The 21,905-nt window shown below is 45.3% G+C and overlaps 1 protein-coding gene across 3 annotated transcripts in view; it reads right to left on the reverse strand.

Moving 5' to 3' along the window:
- Positions 1 to 21,905, reverse strand: part of AGAP1 (ArfGAP with GTPase domain, ankyrin repeat and PH domain 1) — a 322,590-nt gene that overhangs the window by 114,084 nt on the left and 186,601 nt on the right. For all 3 annotated transcript variants that reach the window (XM_059476344.1, XM_059476343.1, XM_059476341.1), the window contains exon 10: positions 11,338 to 11,442. In XM_059476344.1, coding sequence (XP_059332327.1) covers positions 11,338 to 11,442 — 105 coding nt within the window. The remainder of the gene's footprint in view (positions 1 to 11,337; positions 11,443 to 21,905) is intronic.

Below are 21,905 nucleotides of genomic sequence, written 5' to 3' on the forward strand. Positions count from 1 at the left end.
GACTCTCTGCCCATACCCACCATATGGTTTTCCCCTTGCTTCCATGTTCCTGATAATCCCTTCCACACTTCTCACAATTAACCCCATAAGTCTGGAGCTTTCTCACAGATCCTCTAACTTCCAGCTGGGTAAGAGGTGATTCACAACACAGCCACATGTGGGAATTCACTAGCTAAAGATCCCAAACATGAGGAGAAGACCAAGTGTACCTCCTGAGCACATTCACTTGTGTCTCCTCTCTGCCAGTGTTTTATGCCCTCATCTCCCTCTCCCTCAAATTTGGCTGGAATGGGTCAGCAGGCACCAAAGTTACCAAAGAGCACCAGCAGGGAAGGTTTCAGCAATTCCAACATTGTTTCCTTACAGTATGACCCTTTCTGCACCTACACAAAACATCATCAAAGGGGAAAAAAATCATGCAAATTACATCTGATTAGAGCAAACACTGGGAGCCAGAAGTGGAAAAGGATTTTGCTAATTCTTGCTTGCAAAGCCACAAAGGGGAAATAAACAGAAAAGCAAATGGACATGGGTGTTTTTATCAGAGGGCAAATTGATCCTGGGATACACCAGCACAGCTATTTCCAGGAGAGATGGTGAATGTTAAAGGCAGCACACAAGACACCAGAGCTCTCATCTCCTGGTACACAGGGCTGTGGTTACTCACATTCCAGAAAAAAAATAATTGAAACTGGGACAACTATAGGGACATGGAAAGCAAGAAAAGAGACACCCTCTTAAAGAGGACATGCAAGAGGGGCAGCACAGGAGAGTAAAACCAGGGGTGAAAAGGGGCAAGGGCACTGCACAAAAAGATACCTGGGCTGCCGAGAGAAGCTGGGGCTGCCCCTGGATCCCTGGAAGTGTCCAAGGCCAGGTTGGATGGGGCTTAAGATAGTGGAAGGTGTCCCTGGCAGGGATGGAATGGGATGAGCTTTTGAGGTCCCTTTCAACCCAAACCACTCCAGGCCTCTGGGATTAAGGACCCCGAGAGAAAAACAGCGATTTGAGGTGGCTGGGAGAAGATCTGGGTTCCCACTTTACAAGAGATTTCCTGAATTCACCCAAAATCTGTATCACTGCTGCCACAATCCAGAGAGATGATTGCTCCCTCATCAAGATTCTTTCACATTTGGCAGTTTTTACAGCACAAATTATTTATTCTGCTCAAAACCCATCGAAAACCTGGACCAGCAATAATTTCTTCATAGTTAACAGAAATCAGTGATAAAACCCTTGAACTAAGCCATCACAGCAGCTTATTTTTCCCAAGCTGAGAATTACTAGCAGGAAAAGGTGGTGTCTGAACAATTAGAGGGGAGAGGACACAGTGCTCTGCTGCCAAGAGAAAAACAAAGGCAATCCACTCAGAAAAATTCCTTTACTAGGTGTTGGGAGAACAAACACCTTCCATCCATAAATCATGAACTCAGCAGAACTTTCTTGTTCGGGTGTCACTTCTTCACAAATTAAAACACAATAAGCAGAAGATAATTGAGCATTCGTTGCTTGTGGGCTGTAAAGTGAGGTTTAATCAGGGAGTGACTAAACCTCGGCACGGGCCCTTTCCCAACAGTTTTATTTAGCCTACAACCAACTTCAGCTGGAGAAGGGGGTTTTGGATGCAGTTCAGATGAAGGCTGGGTGTGATTTCCCAACTTGAGATGTGGCAGGGTGTTGTTAAAGGCCTTTTGGCTGGGTGCAAAGCAGGCTGAGGTGAGCCACAAAACCACTTGAGGACGCAAACACAAAACCAATGAGTTGCTGCCGTGGGAGCGAAGCGCCCGAACCACAACAGATGCTGGGTAGGTATTAATGTCAGCTTAAATATTTATGGGGATATATCAAATGTAAATAATAAAGGCCCTTTCATCGTGGGCAGGGTGCAGGGCGATAATCTGCAGGTCTCCCCGAGGAGGGGAGGGCAAGGAGAGCGTTCCCAGCCCCCTCAGATCCTCGGCTCGCTCGGGGAATGAAAGTTCAAACCACAAAATGACGCCGGGGCTTCAGAGGAGCAATGGAGGGTTTGATCAGATTAGAACAGATGAGGGTCTTGCTGTCATCTGGAATATGCTGTGTTAAAGAGAAGACAGCAAGCTGGATTTTGATATGCAAATGGTACAGGGATAACTCCCCAAGATGTTAGTTGTAGAAAATGCTGATCCGAGAAAAAAGGGGGAAAAAACCCTTTAACAAGGCACGAGGGTAATTCAAAGCCAAGTACTTTTAAACAGCACTTAACAAGTCCCTGGAGCCCACTCAACAGTGGGCCACCCCAGACGTGCCATCTTCTGCCCCTCAACAGCTTGAAAAAGTAGTAATTGCGAATCCATTTGCATTTTTCTTCTCAACTTGTCCGCGTTCATCATTCGGCAAGGCAGGGGGAAAAAAAAATAATAAAGAAATAGAAATTAAAGGCAGCAGCAAAGCAGAGGGACCCCTCCCCAAACACGTGGCGCAGAGGAGACGCGGGCGCCCCGATCCCGCACACCCCGCGCTCGCACCTCCGCCGCCGCTTGTTTTTTACATTTCGCTCCTAATTATGTTGCATCTATTGCCATACACTTAATTAGCTGCATTAATGTGATTTCTTTTCACATAGTCAAGCAATTAAGAGCTATGATTGAGTTTCATTCAATTAGCCTCAACAAACATGCTAATTGATGTCCCAGATGCAAATGAGGTGCAGTGAGAGAAACCTGCTAGCAATTGAGAGTTGTGGCAGGGGGGACCCGGGGCTCGCAGCTCGCTGGCAGCAGCAGCACGGCTTAACACGGCTCCCCCTGCTCCTCCCAGGGCAGGGGGGACACCAGCCATGTCCCAGAGAGATCCCTACAGGATTGAATGCGGGAATCACAGGATTGAATGCAATGGGCGCCGTTCCATTGAATCCAACGGGCGCTGTCTGTGGTTCCGGTGGCCGGTGGAACGTTCTGCTATCCCAGGATCCGAGGGCTACCCAAGGTCTCCATCCAGAGCTGTGAGACACCGGGCAGGCCATGGCCTGCAGTCAGCACTAACTGGCAGCTCCATCTTAGTCAGAGCAGGGCGATGCTGCCTCGGCATCCATCAATCCATAATCCCCAAATCGCGCTCCCCGCGTCGATTCCCATCCCTTCTCCTCCTCCCCGGGTTACCGCTCCGCTACGGCGCCACCGAGGTGTTAATGTGACTACTCAAGGCCATTGACCATTATCTACAGGACTAAATAAACTGTTAAAATATCAGGGGGAAATCAAAAAAGCTGCATTGACTGAAGATGACGCCAAACATTACTTGACAGCCCCACAAAATGAATTGCCTTGAGTAAGAAAGGAACGATGCGCCAGGACCCAGAATAATGTAAAGTAAAATTACTTTAGTCCTGCTCCTCATACAGCAGCTCTCTGTTTGCAACAGCAGAAATTAATTTAACCAATTAACTGAGCAGGAGCCTTTCAGACATGCAAATTGAGCAAATGGGTATGATCATGTTTTCTAAACAAGCCTACCCAAAAAGTGACACCCCCGTTTTGGGGGGGTCTCTTTGGATTTTGAATGCCAGCAGTTGTTGAATTTACAGCTGCACATCACAGTGATTTCAGAGACACTCCACCAAGGGCCACAAGCTGAACCCAGGCTATGTGTGGCTCCAGCTTGATGCCTATGTCCAACCTGGCCCTGAGCACTTCCAGGGATGGGGCAGCCACAGCTCCTATGGGCAAGAGCCTCCCCACCCTCACAGGGAAGAACTCCTTCCCAATATCCTTCAGCTTAAAGCCATTCCCCCTTGTCCTTGTGCTCTAGAGCCATGCTTAAGTTAAAGACATGGCTCAGATTATCAAAAACATGGATATAAAAAACGTTACAGAGTTTGAGGGTTTTCAAATAATACAAGAGTGGTGGATAGGGAGAAAGCCCTTCACTGGGGTTACAGTTTTACCCTGGGCAAAGGGGTTTCCAAGCTCACATTGAAATCACTCACCTCGGGATAAGCCATGTGTCACAACACTAAAATGCAAAATAATATCTGCTCCTTCCTCGAGGTCTCCCTGTGTTTCTTCCATCTGTCCCACTGCCACCCTTTTCCAGGGCACCACATATGAAATGAGAGACTCTCCAAGAGCAGTGACTTTCCAAGGCTATAATGGTATACAGGTATGAATATCACACTTTTTTTGTCCTTTTCAGCTATTCTGAGCTCTCAAAAGCCTGTTTTTTCATCACTAGGAACAGGTCCAGACTAAAAATCCTCCCCAGATCTCTGCCTGGTTTCCACTGAGAGATGATGAGCTTCTAACCTATCCCTGGTAGTGTCCAAGGCCAGGTTGGATGGGGCTGTGAACAACCTGGGATAGTGGAAGACATGGCAGGGAGGTGGAATGAGATGAGCTTCAAGGTCCCTTCCAAGCCAAACCATTCCCTAAAAAACACCTTCATTTTGTGGCAGTTTTCCCCCACTGTTCAATCAGATGTAACACTCCTAAGGCTCCACTTACTGAGGTTGAAGTAGTGTTTCCTGATCTGAGGCGTAATAAAAATTATTATGGAAAAGGAAGTTTATGGTTGCACCTCTGGATGACATTTCAAAGACTGTGTGCAGCGTATTTTTTGAAAGACAATTCCAATTTTGTGAGCTGACCTACTGGAGGCACAAAACCTATTGTTCACCCTCAGCAACAACCAAATCCTCTTCCCCCCAAACCAAGAGCAGCCCGGGAAATTGGATGGAGCCCTGACTTTTGTGCCTCTCCGTGGCAGTCAGACATTTTTATTGCAAAACGCCGTCTGGAAAAGATGCAAAACAAAATTGCTAAACTGCAAAAAGAAGAAAAGGGGGGGGGGGGGGAGAAGGAGAAAAAAACAAAAGGCCCCCTTCCCTTTGCTTATTGAGTTCAAAGGCATAACATGCAGCACCCTGCAGCAAATGGGAAGCTACACTAATTTTAAAGCCATAAAACGCTATAAAGTGCCCTGCGGGGCAGGACTACACTGGAGCTAGTTGCACCTAAATAAGCCATGGTTCATTTACTTCGCAGCTTAGCCTAATGTAATCATCAGCAGATTCCTAGCCTAGAGTTGTAACAGGCGCGGAGCCGCGGCCGCCGAGGCGACACTCCCAGCCATGGAGGGGCCGCCGCCACATCGCCGTTGATTAGAAAATTTTTCAGTTTTGACAAGCCCTTAATGAACATAAATCGCTCCTTGATTGGTTTCCGTGTGGGGCCACGGGCACACCTAAGAAGGAACGGCAACAAAAAAACCCCCACAAGTCTCCCCAAGTCCTGAGCCTCGCTGCTTTTCCCAGGAAGGGCCTGAGCTGTGGATGGAGCATCGGGATATGAGCCACAGTGGAATAAATTCATCAAATGGTCCTGGGGAATTAGCTGTCCCCCCCCCCCCTGCATATAAACACGGCCATAATGTCATTCAGCTTCATAATACACAGTTAATCTTAAGGAGAGCCATGAAATGTTATTTTCTGAGGAGAAGAGAGGAATGGGAATGCGTTCTGGAAAACACTGATCGCCCCAAAGCGCTGTCCTGACAAAAGGAAGGGCATCATGAATCTGTTTGCTTCACGTTGGGAATCAAGAACATTAAATTTCAGTAATAAAAAGCACTGGCTATATCTATAGCGAGGTGTTAATCAGCTCCATCAGCGTTGCAGGAGCAGGGGAGGAAGGCAGGGCAAGACTTGGAACACAACAGCAACAAAATGTTGGTCCTTCTGTAAATGGATCCCTTATTTGCATAACATTTTAAGAAAACTTTTCCCCTTGCACTTCACTTCTCATTCAGCCTTTGTAATGAGAGCTGCTGTAAAAGACAAACCAGAGTTTTACCATCCTGAGTAATTTATGAAGCATTTATACCCACAGCAGTTAGCTCGGCTGGACAGGAAGCTCTAATTTTATAAACCCCCCTGATTAATTATTAGCTTGGCTTTTGCCTTTTAAATTGCAACTTATTCTGACCCTCAGAATTTCCCTTGGCTTTCAGAAGGAGCAAACAGACACTGGAATATGTGTTTGCTGCAGCTCTGCCAAAGCACAATTGTGTTTGCCACACTACTGAGTGTCGACTCCCTCAGGGGCAGAGAGGCCTGGACAGATCCTCGTGGGTCACTTCCCACCCAGGATATTCTGTGCTACTGTGATCTTCAGTTTTATATTTTTCTCCCAAATTAATCTTGACTCCATTACATCTTTCAGATTAAGACAATAAAGAAGTTTTCCAAGAAGCTCGAAAGTGACTGAGTAATCTGTACAGCTATAGCACTTTATAAAAATCAGGAATTACTGTACTCATATTTAACTGTTCCTATCATTAATTTTCTTCTATCCTAACCAATGTTTTAGGCATGCTAGTGGATGCAGTAGTAACTACAATAAAGCTTCAGATTTATCTTCATCAATACTCAAGCTGCAGGATGTGTTTTGATCACTGCTCTCTCAGGAGGGAGAGCCACATCACACGTGAAAAGTACCACAGAATCCCAGAGTGGTTTGGGTTGGAGCAGACCTTAAAGCTCATCCTGTTCCACCCCCTGCCAAGGACAGGGACCTTCCACTATCCCAGGTTGCTCCAAAGCCTCTCCAGCCCAGCCTTGAGCACTTCCAGGGTCCTTTTGTCAGTCTAAAGACTGATTTGAGGATTAGCTGTTTTTAGGAAATGCCACTTGAAAGGCCCCTCAGAGCCAGCCAATATCCAGCTTTACGTTCCTTCAGAGCAAAAACAAGGGGGAAATAAATGGACATACATGATGGTATTTTAGAAATATGTGAGCATGAATATTTTTATTAAAGCAACACAAACAACACACTTCAGAGCTATTGAACTGCCTGAGGCAACAACCTGGAAATAAGGCTGAGCTGCAACGATGGCTGTGGGGGATATTCCTAATGGGAAGGGGAGCATGGGTCCTTGGCTGCAGCAGCACCAGGGGCTGACTGGCCACACAGGACAGCACACTGCTCTCAAGGATGAGGGGAGATAGGATCCTGCATTTGCAAGCAGCCTTTTTGTTTCTAAATAGTTCAGGAAAATCACAAGAGCTGGTAGCAAAAATTTCAACTGCAGCTCTGAGAGAAATGCTGGGACCAGAGAAAAGTGCATGGAGCTACAACACTTCCAGATACCAACACAGAGGACATCCTCTAAATCCTCCTGCTTCTCACCATCTGCTTTTTCTGGAGAAAATGGCCAAGCAGAGAAAGCTCAAACAACACTTCAAGCCTTAAGGAATTTTAACATATTTGTAGGGTCTTCCCAGAGAATGTGTCCATATAATATATTGCTGAAGCTCTCGTGCCAAGTTTAGCCTAGTGTTGGATCTGACTCTCTCTCAGGCTGAAATATTGCCTTTAAAAAAAAAAAAAAACAACAATATATTTGAGGATAGAACAACACTGCTAACATTCACATGCCAGCACTGTATTTAAGGGAGAATTTGGAACTGTGGCTCCCGTCGGATGAATTGAGCAAACCAGGTGAATCCACACCTCCCTTATGGAGATAAAGCCAGATTTCCCCCCTCAATCACATTTACAATCCCCAGGTCATCACACCAGACCAGTGAAGATGAAGGTTACAGGCTGCAGCCAGCAAACACCAACCTTGCTATGCACATGGGGTTTGTGTACCCGCTGTGTTCTAGGTGGGCATCACTAGGGGAATGGGCATTCCTTCTCATGTATTTAAGAAGCTCTTCTTCTCCCATAAGGTGCCCCAGCACTGAAATCAAATCTAGACCAAATTAAACATAAAAGGGGAAAACTGCCCTTACCAAAAACTAGCTGTTTTCAGCCTTTTTTCCCTTTTTCCTTCTTTTCACAACAGAGGTGCAGCGATGGTGAAGACATGAGAGCAGAGAAGGGACATCCACAGCTAAAGCTGTGTCACGTGCTGACCCGTGGCACGCTGGCAGCCCTGTGGCAGGCAGCCAGTGGTGAAACATCATCAGCTATTCATCAGGAGAAGGCTCAGATAAAGCAGGGCTGCCCAGCAGGTATCCTGGTGAATGCATTCCGGGAGCATCCCGCCATTAAAAAGCCAGGAGATGCCTCGGCGAATTCCCCCGGGGCCCTTTGGGGAGGCTGACATGGAATTTGCCGGCCAGAATTTTAGTGATCCACTCCACAGCTCTGCTCCAGAAGCCCAAGATGAATAGGGAGCTCTGGTGAACTTTGAAGCCTGAGGGTCAAAGTTCTCTCTCATTATCCCCAACCATTTTCTATCAGCGCAGCTCCTTGGCATCCCAAGGGACGGGAAGGTTTGAGGCTCTTGAAAAAACCTGACACGACCAAGTCAGGAAACAGTAGGGTGCTTATGTACACATATTTTTCTTCCCCCGTTTCCCTCTCCCCCCACTTTCTTGAAAAGAAACGAGAGGGATTTTGCTATTGTGTCAAACATCAACCTGGTGGCACCGGGAGTCGCTCGTGAGGCTGGCACAATGCCGCGCTCGTTTCAGCACGCTGCCCTGCCAAACAGCCTGACCCTCCCAGGGACACCTCCTCTGCAAAAAAGGGCCTCATTTGATTTTTCCCTCCCCACCCCAAAACCTTTCATTGTGCAGGCAATGCTTTCAAGGAGGATGTTGGGGCTGGATTCTGCAGTACCTGTTTTCTGTGTTTAAACCACTGCTTCGTGCCTGAGCTGCTACCGAATGCATCTGGCAGAGACAACTGATGCACCTGTGGCCAAACCTTGAGCAATATTTAACACAGTGCTCACTATCAGCCACTAAACATTGTCATTGGCCCTTCAAACACCAGGTGTTAGGCTCTGACTCAAACCACAGGCTGGACAGACCAAATGATCCCCTAGATTTCCTTTCTCTGCCACCACTAGAGGCCAGCCCACCTTTCACTGCAATTAAAAATTCACTCCAGAATTAAAAGAGCAACATTTTGATGAACTCAAATGATATACACATTTGAAACAACCCAAATCTGATTAGAGCTAGGCTTTGCACAAGTTTGGGAAACTGACTTTAGACAGCAAACAAAAGCTCTTTTCTTCACTGCTGCTTAATGGGAAACGTGGTAGGAATAAGGTCTGATTTTTCAAAACAATGTAAGAAATTATCCCAGACAGCAATGCAAGCACAGCATTAAAAATTCATCGCTTTCTTGTGAAAAAAAAAAAAAGGAACAAAAAATTACTGACAAACAAAAACCAGCAAAACCAAAACAGAAACACAGTATCAGAGCTCTGGTTGGGGGAAGACCCTCTCACCTGACAATTCCCAAACTGTGACATTCCTGCTAACAAAGTTTAGTACAAAGTGTACTGGGCGTGTGACTGACTGAAAAGATTTGTGGTTCCCTCACAAACCCTTCTGATCCACACAAGGAGGGAAAGGCAACACCGAGCCCAGCACCTTCTTCTTGGGGTGGGGGGGCACGGTGGAGGACAGAGGGAAACAATTACAGGCTGGTAATTACTTCTTCTTTAAATGGATTCCCTCTAATCTCCGATGGATTTACCTCTAATCTCAAAGTAATTACGTGTAACCTCAGTGGATTCTCACTCTGGGGGCGCCGCCGCTGCTCCGGGGGAGCCTGCACGGGAGAAGTTTCTCCATTGTCTGCCAGAGCAATGGAAAACTCACACGTGCACAGCCCTGGCAGGAACAATAGAGCCTTTTCCAGCAGCCAGGAAGGGGCCAGGGCACACACAACAGCTTCATCCTCGTTTGGTGACCAGCATAATCTGAGGCACACTCAGGTGTGCTCCATGGGGCATGCAGAATCCCTGCTTCCCTTCTGGGAGCAATGCCAACACACAAATCTGGATGTTTCAGGGCTACTTCACAGCAGAATTAGTCACGTTTGGGCACTAAAATTGGGCAGAAAGACATGAACTCCATCACACAAAGGAGCAGTGAAAACCCTGCTCCAGAACACCAGGGCTGAGGGACAAGGTTTCTGATGGGAAGCAGCAATGCCTGGAAGCTACTTGTCATCTCATTTACCACATAATGTGTAAGAGAAATGGACATCACATCAGAAACCACAGCAAAGCATCATCATGGCAGGACCTGAGACCATAAAACCTTGTGTCAAGGCAGGGGAAAAGTGCTAATATTCCACAGACAGGGGCAAGCACAGCATCAGCGTGGCCAGGCATGGATGTGGCACTTGGGGAGGGGGTTTAGTGCTGGGCTGGATGACCTTAGAGTGCTTTCCAACCTTAATGATTCTAGGGCTCCATGCTCCTCAGACACCACCCAGCTAAAGCAGAAGTTTCCTGCCAGTTCCAGGTGCAGGTTTGTAAACCCCAAAATTAATAGAAAATGCATCAAAGCCTTGATTTTCACTCCTTAATGAAAACGTGACCAGGAGCTCAAGATGCCACCAATAGGTTTAGAAACAACTGACCCTAAAAACATTACAAGTGGCAACCCTCTGATTTGCATGTGTGGGATGATGATAAAATACAAGATCAGATATTATATAAAACCACACATACATGTATATCTTTATATATATTTATATACTTGTATTTATTTTTATATATTTATATATATAGGTAGGTATTTCTAATCTATATATCAAATATCCATATATCTCACATCTTTATCTATCATCTATCTATCTATCTATCTATCATCTATCTATCCATCCATCCATCCATCCATCCATCCATCCATCCATCCATCCATCATCCATCTATCTGTCTATCTATCTATCTATCTATCTATCTATCTATCTATCTATCATCTGTCTGTCTGTCTGTCTCTATTTTTATATATGTATAATGCATATTCTACCTTGGTGAGGGTCACACCATGATTTCTGGGGTGGGCTAGTCGTGAGTGGGATCTCTGTGCTCCTTCCACCCCATACTAGGAGTTGTGCCACACACTCTGAGGGACAGACAGCATCCTTGGGACAGGGATAGATGCCTCGACATGGAAAAGTTGTATGGAACAGTTTTTAATGGCTATGCCACTTCCAAAAAGCTGCTCAGAATTACTCCTGAATAAACTATAAGCCCTGCACACTGACAAAGACCTCTCCTCACTCTTTACTACCTCTAGGAAACTTTTCCTTGTGAAACCAGTTGTTTTTTAACCCTGGGATCAACAACAAGCCCATAAAAGAAAATAAAACAGAAAATAAAGCAGGAAATGAAGGCTTTAAACAGTTCCAGCAGGCTCTTGGGATGCAGGGAAGCCCCAGTCCCAGAGGAGTCAGAGGAACTGGAGCGCGCTCAGACCTCAGGTGATGATTCCCTGGGAGGGAGGGCAATGAGGAGAGAGGAGGAAGCTCCTTGAGCACAGAGGTGCCACCAAGGCCTGGCTGAGCCTGCTGCCAGGGCTGGGGCTCCCAGGGCAGGGGTACTCACGTGCAGGCTGGGGTGGTAGGTCAGCAAGCCGTTGTCACACAGTGTCACGTACTTCTTCTTCCACTCCTTGTTCAGGGACTTGCCACTCCGCTTCAGCAGCATCCCCTGGTGGGGCACAGAGAGGGAAAAGGTGAAATGGCAGCACAAACCACACACAAGTGCCTAAGACACAGAGCGAGGAGGAACTGCCTTTCCAGATGAGCATTTTCAGACAGGCTTTCCCCTGCCTCTCCCACAATGCACATTCCCTCCACTGGCTTTGTCCAGTGGGTAGAAAAACCCTCTTTTTCCTTGAATCCCATGCCTCAGGAAAGCACATTTTGGTGTGACCCACATGGATTCCTAGCTGATGAAGACACCATGCTCTGCATTTCCTAACCCTCTAAAATAAATGATGAACCCAGGCTGAGGGAGGACTGTGCTGTGTGGCCTCTCCCTCCAGCATCTCCTGAGGATTCCGTGCCCACAGAAGAGCACACAGCTGTGTTCTCATTCCCTCTGCACAAGGGTGACACCACCATGGAAACTCCTCACTCCAGCAAAAGAAACCTCAATCCCAGGCAAGAGTAACAAAACAGAGCAAACACAAAGTGTTTCAAGTAAATCCTGGATAATTTAATGACAAAAGTGTGACTGGAGAAGAAAGGAGGTGGGCAAAGTGAATCTCCTTTCCACAATATTCAATCAAGGATGAATGACAACAGTCACAGAATCCCAGAATGGTTTGGGTTGGAAGGGACATTAAAATCCAGTTTCAACCCCCAGCATGGGCAGTGACACCTTCCACTGGACCAGGTGGCTCCAAGCCCTGTCCAACCTGTCCTGGAATGCTGCCAGGGATGGGGCAGCCACAACTTCTCATCCACAGCAAAGATTAAAAGTCATCATTGTGCTCCAACAGACAAACAGACAGGAACTGCTACTGTACATTGACCTGTTCTCAGCTGCAAAACCAAAATTCACTTTGAAAAATAAAACATCACGTGCTGTGGAACACTCCAGGTAGTAAATGAAGGATGCACTTCCTTGGGAAATTTTAATTTTCAACCCAAGCCAGAAGGCAGTTCCTAATGGATCCAGGCAGTGTTGTGGTTGTGCAAAGCCTTACTGAGCCAGTGGAGATCCCAAGCTCAGTACCCACCACAGGGACACAGAGACTGGTGTCACAGATCAAGCTCTGAGCAAAGCAGACACATATCCATTTCAATAAATCCCAACCAGGAGTCCACCCAACACAAACTTCAGCTCCCTAATCCCTATAAAACAAGTTTTTCCCTTCTCACTGTACAAGGCAATTAAAACACAGGGAAAACAGAACACAGAAGGATGCCCTACCAAGCACGGCGCTTCCAACTCCCATGGAGTCGTTAACAGTAGCTTAAGCCTTGAAAACGAGTTCCACTGTTTGTTTCCCCATTAAACTTGCAGCTTTATGAAGTGATCCCTCTGCAGACCCTGTCCCAAAGCCAGGAGGGGACACAGGTCAGCTCCACTCAAGCAGAAGCCCTGCTCCTGGCCACAGAGCTGGAGCGGAACTTCAGAGGAGAGCACTCCATGGTGGGACCATGAAGAAAAGCTCTGCTGGACACTGAACAGCACAGTGATCCAAACTCCCAACTTTCTGCCTGCCTCTGGGTCACATGTCTGTATGTTTTTTTTTTTTTTTTTTTTTGTTCTGCTCCTTGCTAGAACTCAAAACTTTTTCAAGGAGAACGGGGCTTCTGAAACGCCTCCTCACAAAAGCTCCTGCTCATCCCAATTACTGCCAGCCGGCGCCTGGAGACGTTGTTTTCTTCTATTAAAAAATGAAAGCTTATTTCTGCCTTTGACTCTCCTGTTTGTCTATAGGAGGTGATCTGTCTCTTCACCTTTCCCATCTTTCATACCTCACCTGCAGCACAGCACTGGTGTTTAGGGGGACCCAATTCTAGTTAGTGCTGTGCCGTGGGGATCAAAAATTACTGTTTCTCTTCACTGGTTTGTTCTTCAGACCTTCTAATGGGGAAAAGCACTAAGGATCACAATGGGGATTTTTTTTCCTTTTGCCTTCTTTTTTCAAGCTTTGAAGCCAGTAAAATGTACATATTTCATAACCTTTTAATTGCCCCTTTGCTATACAGAAAACATGTTATTACTTACATAATTTTCAATTTGTGTCAATTATAGTCTCAATAAAGAGTAAAAAATCTATGACCATCATGATTTTTACTACTTAAAGTTTTGCTGCTAAGTAGGAATTATGACATTCTAGTTTTGGATCTAAATGAAGAAAATTACTCAAAATGAGGTTTTACTATGTTTTAAAATAGAACTCTGTGCTTTGATGTAAAAAAAACAAACAAAAACCAACCCACCCAGCTCAGAACTGAACAGGGATGATGGACCTATTTGTGCCTAGCTAACAAACCAGACTTCCCAATCCATTTTCTTCAGGCATTCCTTTGGCAAACAGAATCATTTTCACATTATGTGATAATTAAAAGTATCTTGAAGTACCTGGAGAGCAAACTGCTGTGAATACAAGGAGCTAACTTAAAGTGCTATAAAGCAAAGCAGCCCATATAAACCACAGATTTTATCCCCAAGGCCACCACTTTGTGGTAATTTTATAGAATGGTCTGGAGAAATGGTCTTAGAATCAGAGTTTAGATCAGTTATAAATGCACTTGAACGTTAGCTACACATTAAAAAATGGCCCGCATGACAGGAAATGTTATTTAAAAGAAAAAAAAAAAATAAAGCTCCTTGCTTCAGTCACATTGTGGCTATATTTGAATCACATCAGATCCTGTGCTGAGGAAATGAGATCCAGGGGTTCCTGCTGACCCCTGGTACCTCCAAGGCAATTCAGAGGCAGCTTGGGCACGTCCCCAGCCACTGCCAAATAGGTCTCCATGTACACACAGCACCCTGGAAAAATCCCATTGAGTCCCCAAGCTAGGCAGTAAGAGCCTACATGAATCTTCTACTCCAAATACCAATTTTTTTTTGACTAAATAATCCCTGCCTCAAACAATTATTAATTGGATGATGCTATTTTGCCTAATTTCTAGGAAATCTTTAATTTCTCACAGCCCTCCATGGGCAGTTGGGTGCAGCTCCAGAGCCTCCAGACTCAACACTAAGGATTTAACACCTCTGATTTCCACACAAACCCAGAAGAACTTCACACCTCCAATAGCTTTTTAATTTATTTTTTTTTACCACCTTCCCTCCAAAACTGCAATTCTGTGTTGAAGGGAGGAATGGTGAGTCCTCCAGCTTGTGGTTTGAAGGAGCTGGAGGAAAAAGGCTCCAAGTGGAGTGCGTGGAGCTCAGTCCCTGGGTTTTGCTGGAGGATCCAGGGAGCGAACGGAGCTGGCTCTCCATTAGTAATGTGTGTGCTACATCTACTCCCAGGAGGTCATTGCAAGCCAAAAGCAATGTTAAGTGTACAAGCTTTAAATAACTTACAAAGTTAATGTAATGAATGCAAGTGTGATCTGAAATCCATCACTCAGTGGCTTGCTGTAGCCTCAAGCTGTGATAAAACACCACTCATAAATTTATATTAAAACTCTGTTCGATAGCAATTATTTACCAACAAAGATTTATTGATTGCATTTGCTGTTAGGGACTGGGGCCCTAACTGAGTCAATCAGCTTAGGCTGCTGAGCTCCAGGGCACCTGGGGAAGTTACAGACTGCCAGCAGGCTCTGCAATCCCAACATTACCGTGGGAGCAGCAGCAGCTAATGAAAAGCCGCCAGCCCCGGATTGACTGGAGCCAAGGTGGAAAGAAAACAACACACCCAGCACTGGTGAAGGCACCAGGGCTTGTGGAGCACCCAGCTCACCTGAATATACAGCAACCAGCAAAATCTGCCTGCTCTGGGTGCCCTCTGTGAGCTCCAAACCTTGCCTGATTAAATAACGACTCAGTGGTGAAGCAATCATCAATTTGTTCTACTGAAATATTTTAGGTTTTAAATAGCAAATTATCAGCATTTCAGAAAGTGACTCCTTGAAGATGTTGGCAGGTGAGAAGCCTTAAAAATGGTTTTTGAAGTCAGCAGAGCCAAGATTGACCTTCTGGAAAAGGAAATATGGTACCTACAAGGCAGGGGTTGGAACCAGATGAGCTGCAAGATCCCAACCAACCCAAACCATTCCATGATCCCACTCTGGTTTCTGTTTCCTTTCAGACATTTACCCCACTGCCATGGTTGAGGTGCAAACTTCTGCCAGCCTTTTGTTTCTTCCCCTCCCTAATTTTTAGCTGACCCCATATTGTTTCCCTGATGCTATTCTGACAGAATGAAACAGGTAACCTCACACTTCATCATTAACAACAGAAATTCCTGATTTTCCACTCAGGTCTGTAGCTCCCATAGCCATGATTAGCAGCTAGCACTGCTAGGAATTTTCTACAGCTCCTGTGCATCCTGCTCAGAAAAGAAAAACTCTCAGCCATGAAAAACCTCCTCCTTCAAATACCTCTGAAGGCAACCACTCAGTCAGGATCACAAACTAATTGTTACATACAAATTCTGGCCAATAAAACACCCACTCCTGTGAATCTATTAATGTGGGGAACAAATGCTGGTGAAACCCCAGGATTCAGTGACCAGCCAGCTCTGCACAGTCTGTCCAACAGCACTGGGGGCACCTGATAATAAACAAGGGATTCATTTTTTTTGCCTCCTGAAGATTTAGTTGTAACAGGTTTCTGGTGGTAAAGTCCATTCTTCAGCAGCTCAAACTGTTTCACCCCCAAACAATACCTGCATGCCAAATGAAGCTTTTGGTAATGACTGAATCATTGATCCACAGAGAGTCAGAGAATCCCAGAATGGTTTGGGCTGGAAGAGACTTGAAATTTCATCTCATGCTGTCCCTTATCATGGACAGGGACACCTTCCACTAGACCAGGTCGTTCTGTCTTTAAACCTAAAATCCTCTAGGGAACAAATTGTTGAAGATTCCCAGTGTATGTGGAATCCTTCCATAAAAATGTAACTTGTTTTCTCAGTTTCTTAAACTGAGATCTTTTTTCCCCCAGGAATTTAAGGGAATGCTGCTTGGTCTTTTGGTCAATGAGACATGAAGCTGGTTTAAGTTTTTATACTTGGAAACCTGTAGCAACCTCCTGATACTTAAAGGGAGCTTATAAAAAAGAGGGAGAGGGACTCTGGATAAGGGCTGGGAGTGCCTGGACAAGGGGAATGGATTCACACTGCCAGAGGGAAATTGGGATAAATGGGATATTGGGAAGGAATTGTTCCTGTGAGGGTGGGCAGGCCCTGGAATGGAATTCCCAGAGCAGCTGTGGCTGCCCCTGGATCCCTGGCAGTGCCCAAGGCCAGGCTGGATGGGGCTTGGAGCAGCCTGGGACAGTGGAAGGTGTCCCTGCCATGGTAGGGGTGGGATGGGGTGAGCTAGGAGGTCCCTTCCACCCCAAACCATTTTGGGATTCTATGGCCTCTTACAGTAGCAGAGCACAACTGGGGACCAACTGAACCACAAAAAAAAAAAAAAGGTTACAAGAGCATGGAGTGGCTCTGAAGAGTTCTGAAAACAGGAGAGCTCAAACATTCTCCACCTTCAGTATCTAACAATAACATTGCCAAAAACCCTTCCAAAACCTTGTATGTTCTTAGTACAGTTGTGCACAAGGAAAACCCCTCCCACCTCCCTTCAAAACTGGCACAGCAGCAGCAGCAGAGTTTTGCTACAAAGCTGCTCCCACACTGCAGAAACTATTCAAATTTATGTTCTGCGCCTTTAGGAGAAAATGAAATCAGAACATTGCACCCAATTCTCTTGTAACATTCCCTAAACACCAGGCAGTGAGTGCACAGCAGGTAATTACTCCATGAATGGTTACCTAATGCTGGGGCTCATCAGCCACGATTTCCATTTGAAGACAAAGAACAGAGAGGATCTATCACCTGACTTGGGGAGCAGAAGATAATGGCTTTGCTTAAACTTGAAGGACAATCAACCTGCAACTCGTTATTTTCCAAGCTCTCTGCACACAAGCTACGAAAGAAAATTAGAAAGATGTACTGAAAAAAACCCCAGTGCTGATTAAGCAACTCTTACAGTTCATCACAGCACCAAGGAAGACTGCCACCAAAGGACAGCCCCCAAATTCCTGCAAGGAACAGCAGCTAAGGACAAACTCAACGGGAAGAACAAACTTAGCTGCATCTCACTGTTACTGCATCTTTATTTTTAATCCCACAATGGTTGGAAGGGAGCTGAAAGACCATCTCAGCCCACCCCCTGCCATGGGCAGGGATACCCTCCATGATCCCAGGCTGCTCCAAGCCCCATCCAACCTGGCTGCTCCAGTATTTCACCCTCTGCATCTTGCCAACACAGGTGATGCACGAGTTCCTCCAACTCTTCTCGAGTTCTCCCTCAGCTGCAGCTCTGGGACTCTTTCCTTAGCCCTGCTTTATGACTATTTCTAAAATGAGACTAAAGTCAAGAGCACATTGCAAACTCTAGAGTTACAGCCACCACACATCTTTCCTGTGGAGCTGAACATGCAAGTGTGTTACAAAATGCAATCAGGTATTTAAGGGACTGGCACATCCATTGCATTTGCTGGGAATGCCCCAGGCAGGAATGATGAATCTGACTCCATGTTCTCAGAAGGCTCATTTATTACCTTATCATACTATATTATATTAAAGAATACTAAACTGTACTAAAGAATACAGAAAGGACATTGAATGCTAAAAATTAAAATAATAATAATGAAAGCTCATGACTCCTTCCAGAGTCTGACACAGCTTGGCCCTGATTGGCCAAAGAGCCAAAACAACTCACAGCAGAACCCAATGGAACACTCACCTGTGGGTGAACAATCTCCAAACACATTCCATGTGAGCACAACACAGGAGAAGCAAATGAGATCAGAATTGTTTTCCTTTTCTCTGAGGCTCATCAGCTTCCCAGGAGAAAAACCCTGGGTCAAGGAATTTTATCAGAGGATGTGAATGCTACACACATCTTTCACTCTAACCCAAGTTTACCTCTCTGAACAGGACACAGCACAAGAAAATCACATTATTTTCCTGCCTTGCAGTAGTTTATGCCTCTGTTGCCTTCCAAGACTTATTCTGCTTACTCTGGACTGCTAAAAAAATAGGACAAAAAGGAATCCCAGCCCTTAATAAACTCCAGTAGTTGGTTTATTAACCCCTTGGCACTGGCAGCTGTGGTTTCCCTGACACCAGTGAAATGCACTTGGATGCAAATCATTACCTTGGGCAAAGGAAAGCAGCATTGGGGAGAGAGCAAACAGCACTGTGGGAAAGGCTCTGGCAATGGCTGAAGGGGCAGGCATGAAAAGGGAGCCCCAAAACACTGACTTCTCTCAAGAAACAAACAGCCTTGGGTGGGTGGAGGGAAACAAGGACTCCTCGTGCAGGCATGACCACTCCTAGGCAGAGGATCTGCTCTTCCTCCCAGGAGCACTCCCCAAAATTCTCTTTATCATGGTTTATATAAAGTAGGGATTCAGCTGGGGGAGCGGAAAAGGGAGAAAAGCCATGAAAAGCTTAAAACCCAATTTTAACTTTCTCTCCTGACACTATAGTGTTTCCATAGAAACATCAGGAAGACCACTTAAGAGCAGCTTTTTTTTTTTTGCCTTTTTTTTTTTTTTTGTAGCCATGTTTGGCACCATACCCCTCCCCTGGCCAACCTATTATTTCACAAATGGATGCGTTCTGTGCAGGCTCCGATGGAAAAGGGGGGCAAAGAGAAAAAGAAGCCAGGATCTTTAAGCAGTTCCCTTGTGGTCCCCTCCCTTTTTTGTTGGTAATATTTCTGTCGTTCTGCCGGGGCTGTATGGTACAAAGGGTTACACTTTAATTGAGCTGTCAGCATCTCCAACAATCCTATAAAACTGCGATTATGCACGGCGGGGTTAGTGACACACTTGTTATTGTGGATGCCCTATTTGCTAAAGCCGGGCTCCCCCCCACACAGGTCACCTCACCCAGGCGACCTTCCTGTCATTAGCCTCGTCTATTCCTACCTCACCGCTGTGAAAATCACACAAGGAAAGGCTTCAAAGCCCTTGCCAGGACTGAATTCGACCAGGAGCTAATCACCCACAAATCCAGCTCAAATGGCAATAATTGGCTAAACTGCTCACCTCTCCAGAGCTCAGCAGTAATTTGGGATAATAAAGAAAAGAATTATTCAGCTAACTGCCCTGAAATGTATGCTTTGTGACCGACACACTTCACATTTTAATAATGATGGACACAAAATCCAATTTAATACAGCATCGGCTGAATAACAAACCCAAGAATGCTGGCAGGAAAAAAAAAATAAGTGTGTGTGTGTTCCTTTTTTTCCTTAAACTATGTTCCACGTTATTGTACAGAAAGGATTCACACTTCATGTCAGGAAATTTTGGGACGAAAAAGGCCTTCAACAACCAACCTCAGAAACTCTGCTCCATAATGGGATTTTGAAATTTAATTTAATTTTTTTTGAACCCAAAGGAGCGTCCTCCTTGAAAAATAAATTTTGCTGAACAGTTAGTTATACCTCTGGTCCTCAAACTTTTGTAGGGGTAGGAGAATAAATATCCTTTAAAAAAAAAAAAAATCTGTATTAGAAGGCCACCTTCTTCATAGTTCTAATTAACAATATTTCCTGATTGCTGAATTTTTCTACTTTTTGCTCCATTTTTCTACTTTTGTTCCATTTCTCTGCTTTTACACCTCGTCCTGTGGTCAAGGACCATCAGCATCAATGACCCCACCAAAGAAGGGTCTGCCAGGACACACTGCACTGGTTCAGCACTGCAGAGCTCACAGAATCCCAGAATGGTTTGGGTTGGAAGGGACCTGAAACCTCATCCTGTGCCTGCCATGGGCAGTGACACCTCGCACCAGACCAGCGTGGGTGAGCAGGGCCCGTCAGGATGCTCCAGCACTCTTCCATGCACACACCCAGCTCCCTTTCCTCCAATCTCTCCCAAGACCAAGAGAAAAAAAGGAAAACAGATGAAACAGGCATTCCTGGTGGTGTTCCTGGGATGTCCAGCTCAGCCAGAGGAGTGAAGGTGGTGATGTCCTTCAGAGATGCACTCAGTGTGTGCTCGGCACTGTCCTCTCATCTTTAGAGCAGGAAACAAATCAGGAACGTAGCGAGGAAAAATGCTTTCCCTACTGGTTCCTGTTTCCTGGAGTTCATGAAATCATGTTTCACATTCTCAGAAAAAGTTGCAAAAAATGTAAATTCCATCTACAACATGAGGGAAATACCTAAAGAAATGCAGAACTTGCCAAGACACACAGGACAAGTGCATAAGAGAGCTCCAAGCACATCTCTCTGCTGCTTGCTGAGTGTGTGAGCAGTCATGGAGCTAAAGAGCTCAGAAAAATGATGATTTACCTACTGCTGCAGCAGAGACACAGTTTTTTAAAGAACCCTTTTCACAACATACACAACTGCCTGCTCTTTCTTCTTATGAATCAGTCTGTACTTTATCACCTGAGAACAAAATCATTTTGGCTCCAGCTGGGAATACATAAAAATGTGCAAATAATTCACTCAAAAACCTTCTGGTCTTGGCCAAGGACCATGACTTGAGTCCCACTGGGAGAAGATCTCTGACAGGGTGTAAAATTTGGCTCAAAATCCACCCCCACACGACCTCAGGTGGTTGGGGTGTCTGAGCAGGGTCAGGATTTGGGCTGAATGATCCTCATGGACCCTTCCAGCTCAGAATATTCTGGGATTTGGTGCCTCTTTTACACCAAGGCATCTCCACATCTCCAACAGCTCCCTGAGCCCAGGGTAAACCTATCTAAGGCCATTTCCCAGGATTTAAGGGTACAACCTAAAGGCAGCTTTCAAGTACAGGTTTTTCACCCCATGTTCTTAAATTGTGACAGCAAAAAGGCAAAGTTACTGCTGTGAGAAGCAGAACTCAGTTGTTACAGAAATTAGAGTTAATAAAACATGAGACATTGCCAGTGCCAGTCAACTGCAAAAACTTTTCTGAGACATTATAAATCAATACTCTTGACAAGGTTATTATTAGTAATAACCTGAGACACCCCAAAATTTGTTTTTTGTTATTTAATATTCCTCTTCTGAGAAGAAAAGGTTTTGTCCTGGCCTGCCTTGCTTTACACACAGCACTCACTCCTCCTCTCCCCCACTTCCCCAGCTCAGCATTAATCAGGGCAATTTCAAAATAAAGGATTCTGCATATGGTGTCAGCAAGTTAAAAATTGTAATATTGTTTTAATGTTAAAATCACTCCAGATACAATACTTCCTGTGTAGTGTATTTCATGGCTCATTTGCTTCAACAGATATTAAGCTTCAGTCAACAATTAACTACTGACACCTTTATTTATTTATTTTTTTAAACCGAGACGATTTAGCAGAAGAGCTAAAAGCACAGCTTGGATTTATTAGATGGATGCTAATTTGATGTCACCAGTTTATTTCATTTCTATCAAGTATCCATTCTTGTGAATGATAGGGTCACTCAGCCCACATTTCAGATGAACTGAAACCCAGATTTGAGCACATCCTTCAGCCC

Source organism: Ammospiza nelsoni, chromosome 7, assembly GCF_027579445.1.
Source record: "Ammospiza nelsoni isolate bAmmNel1 chromosome 7, bAmmNel1.pri, whole genome shotgun sequence".
NCBI classification, from domain to species: Eukaryota; Metazoa; Chordata; class Aves; order Passeriformes; family Passerellidae; genus Ammospiza; species Ammospiza nelsoni.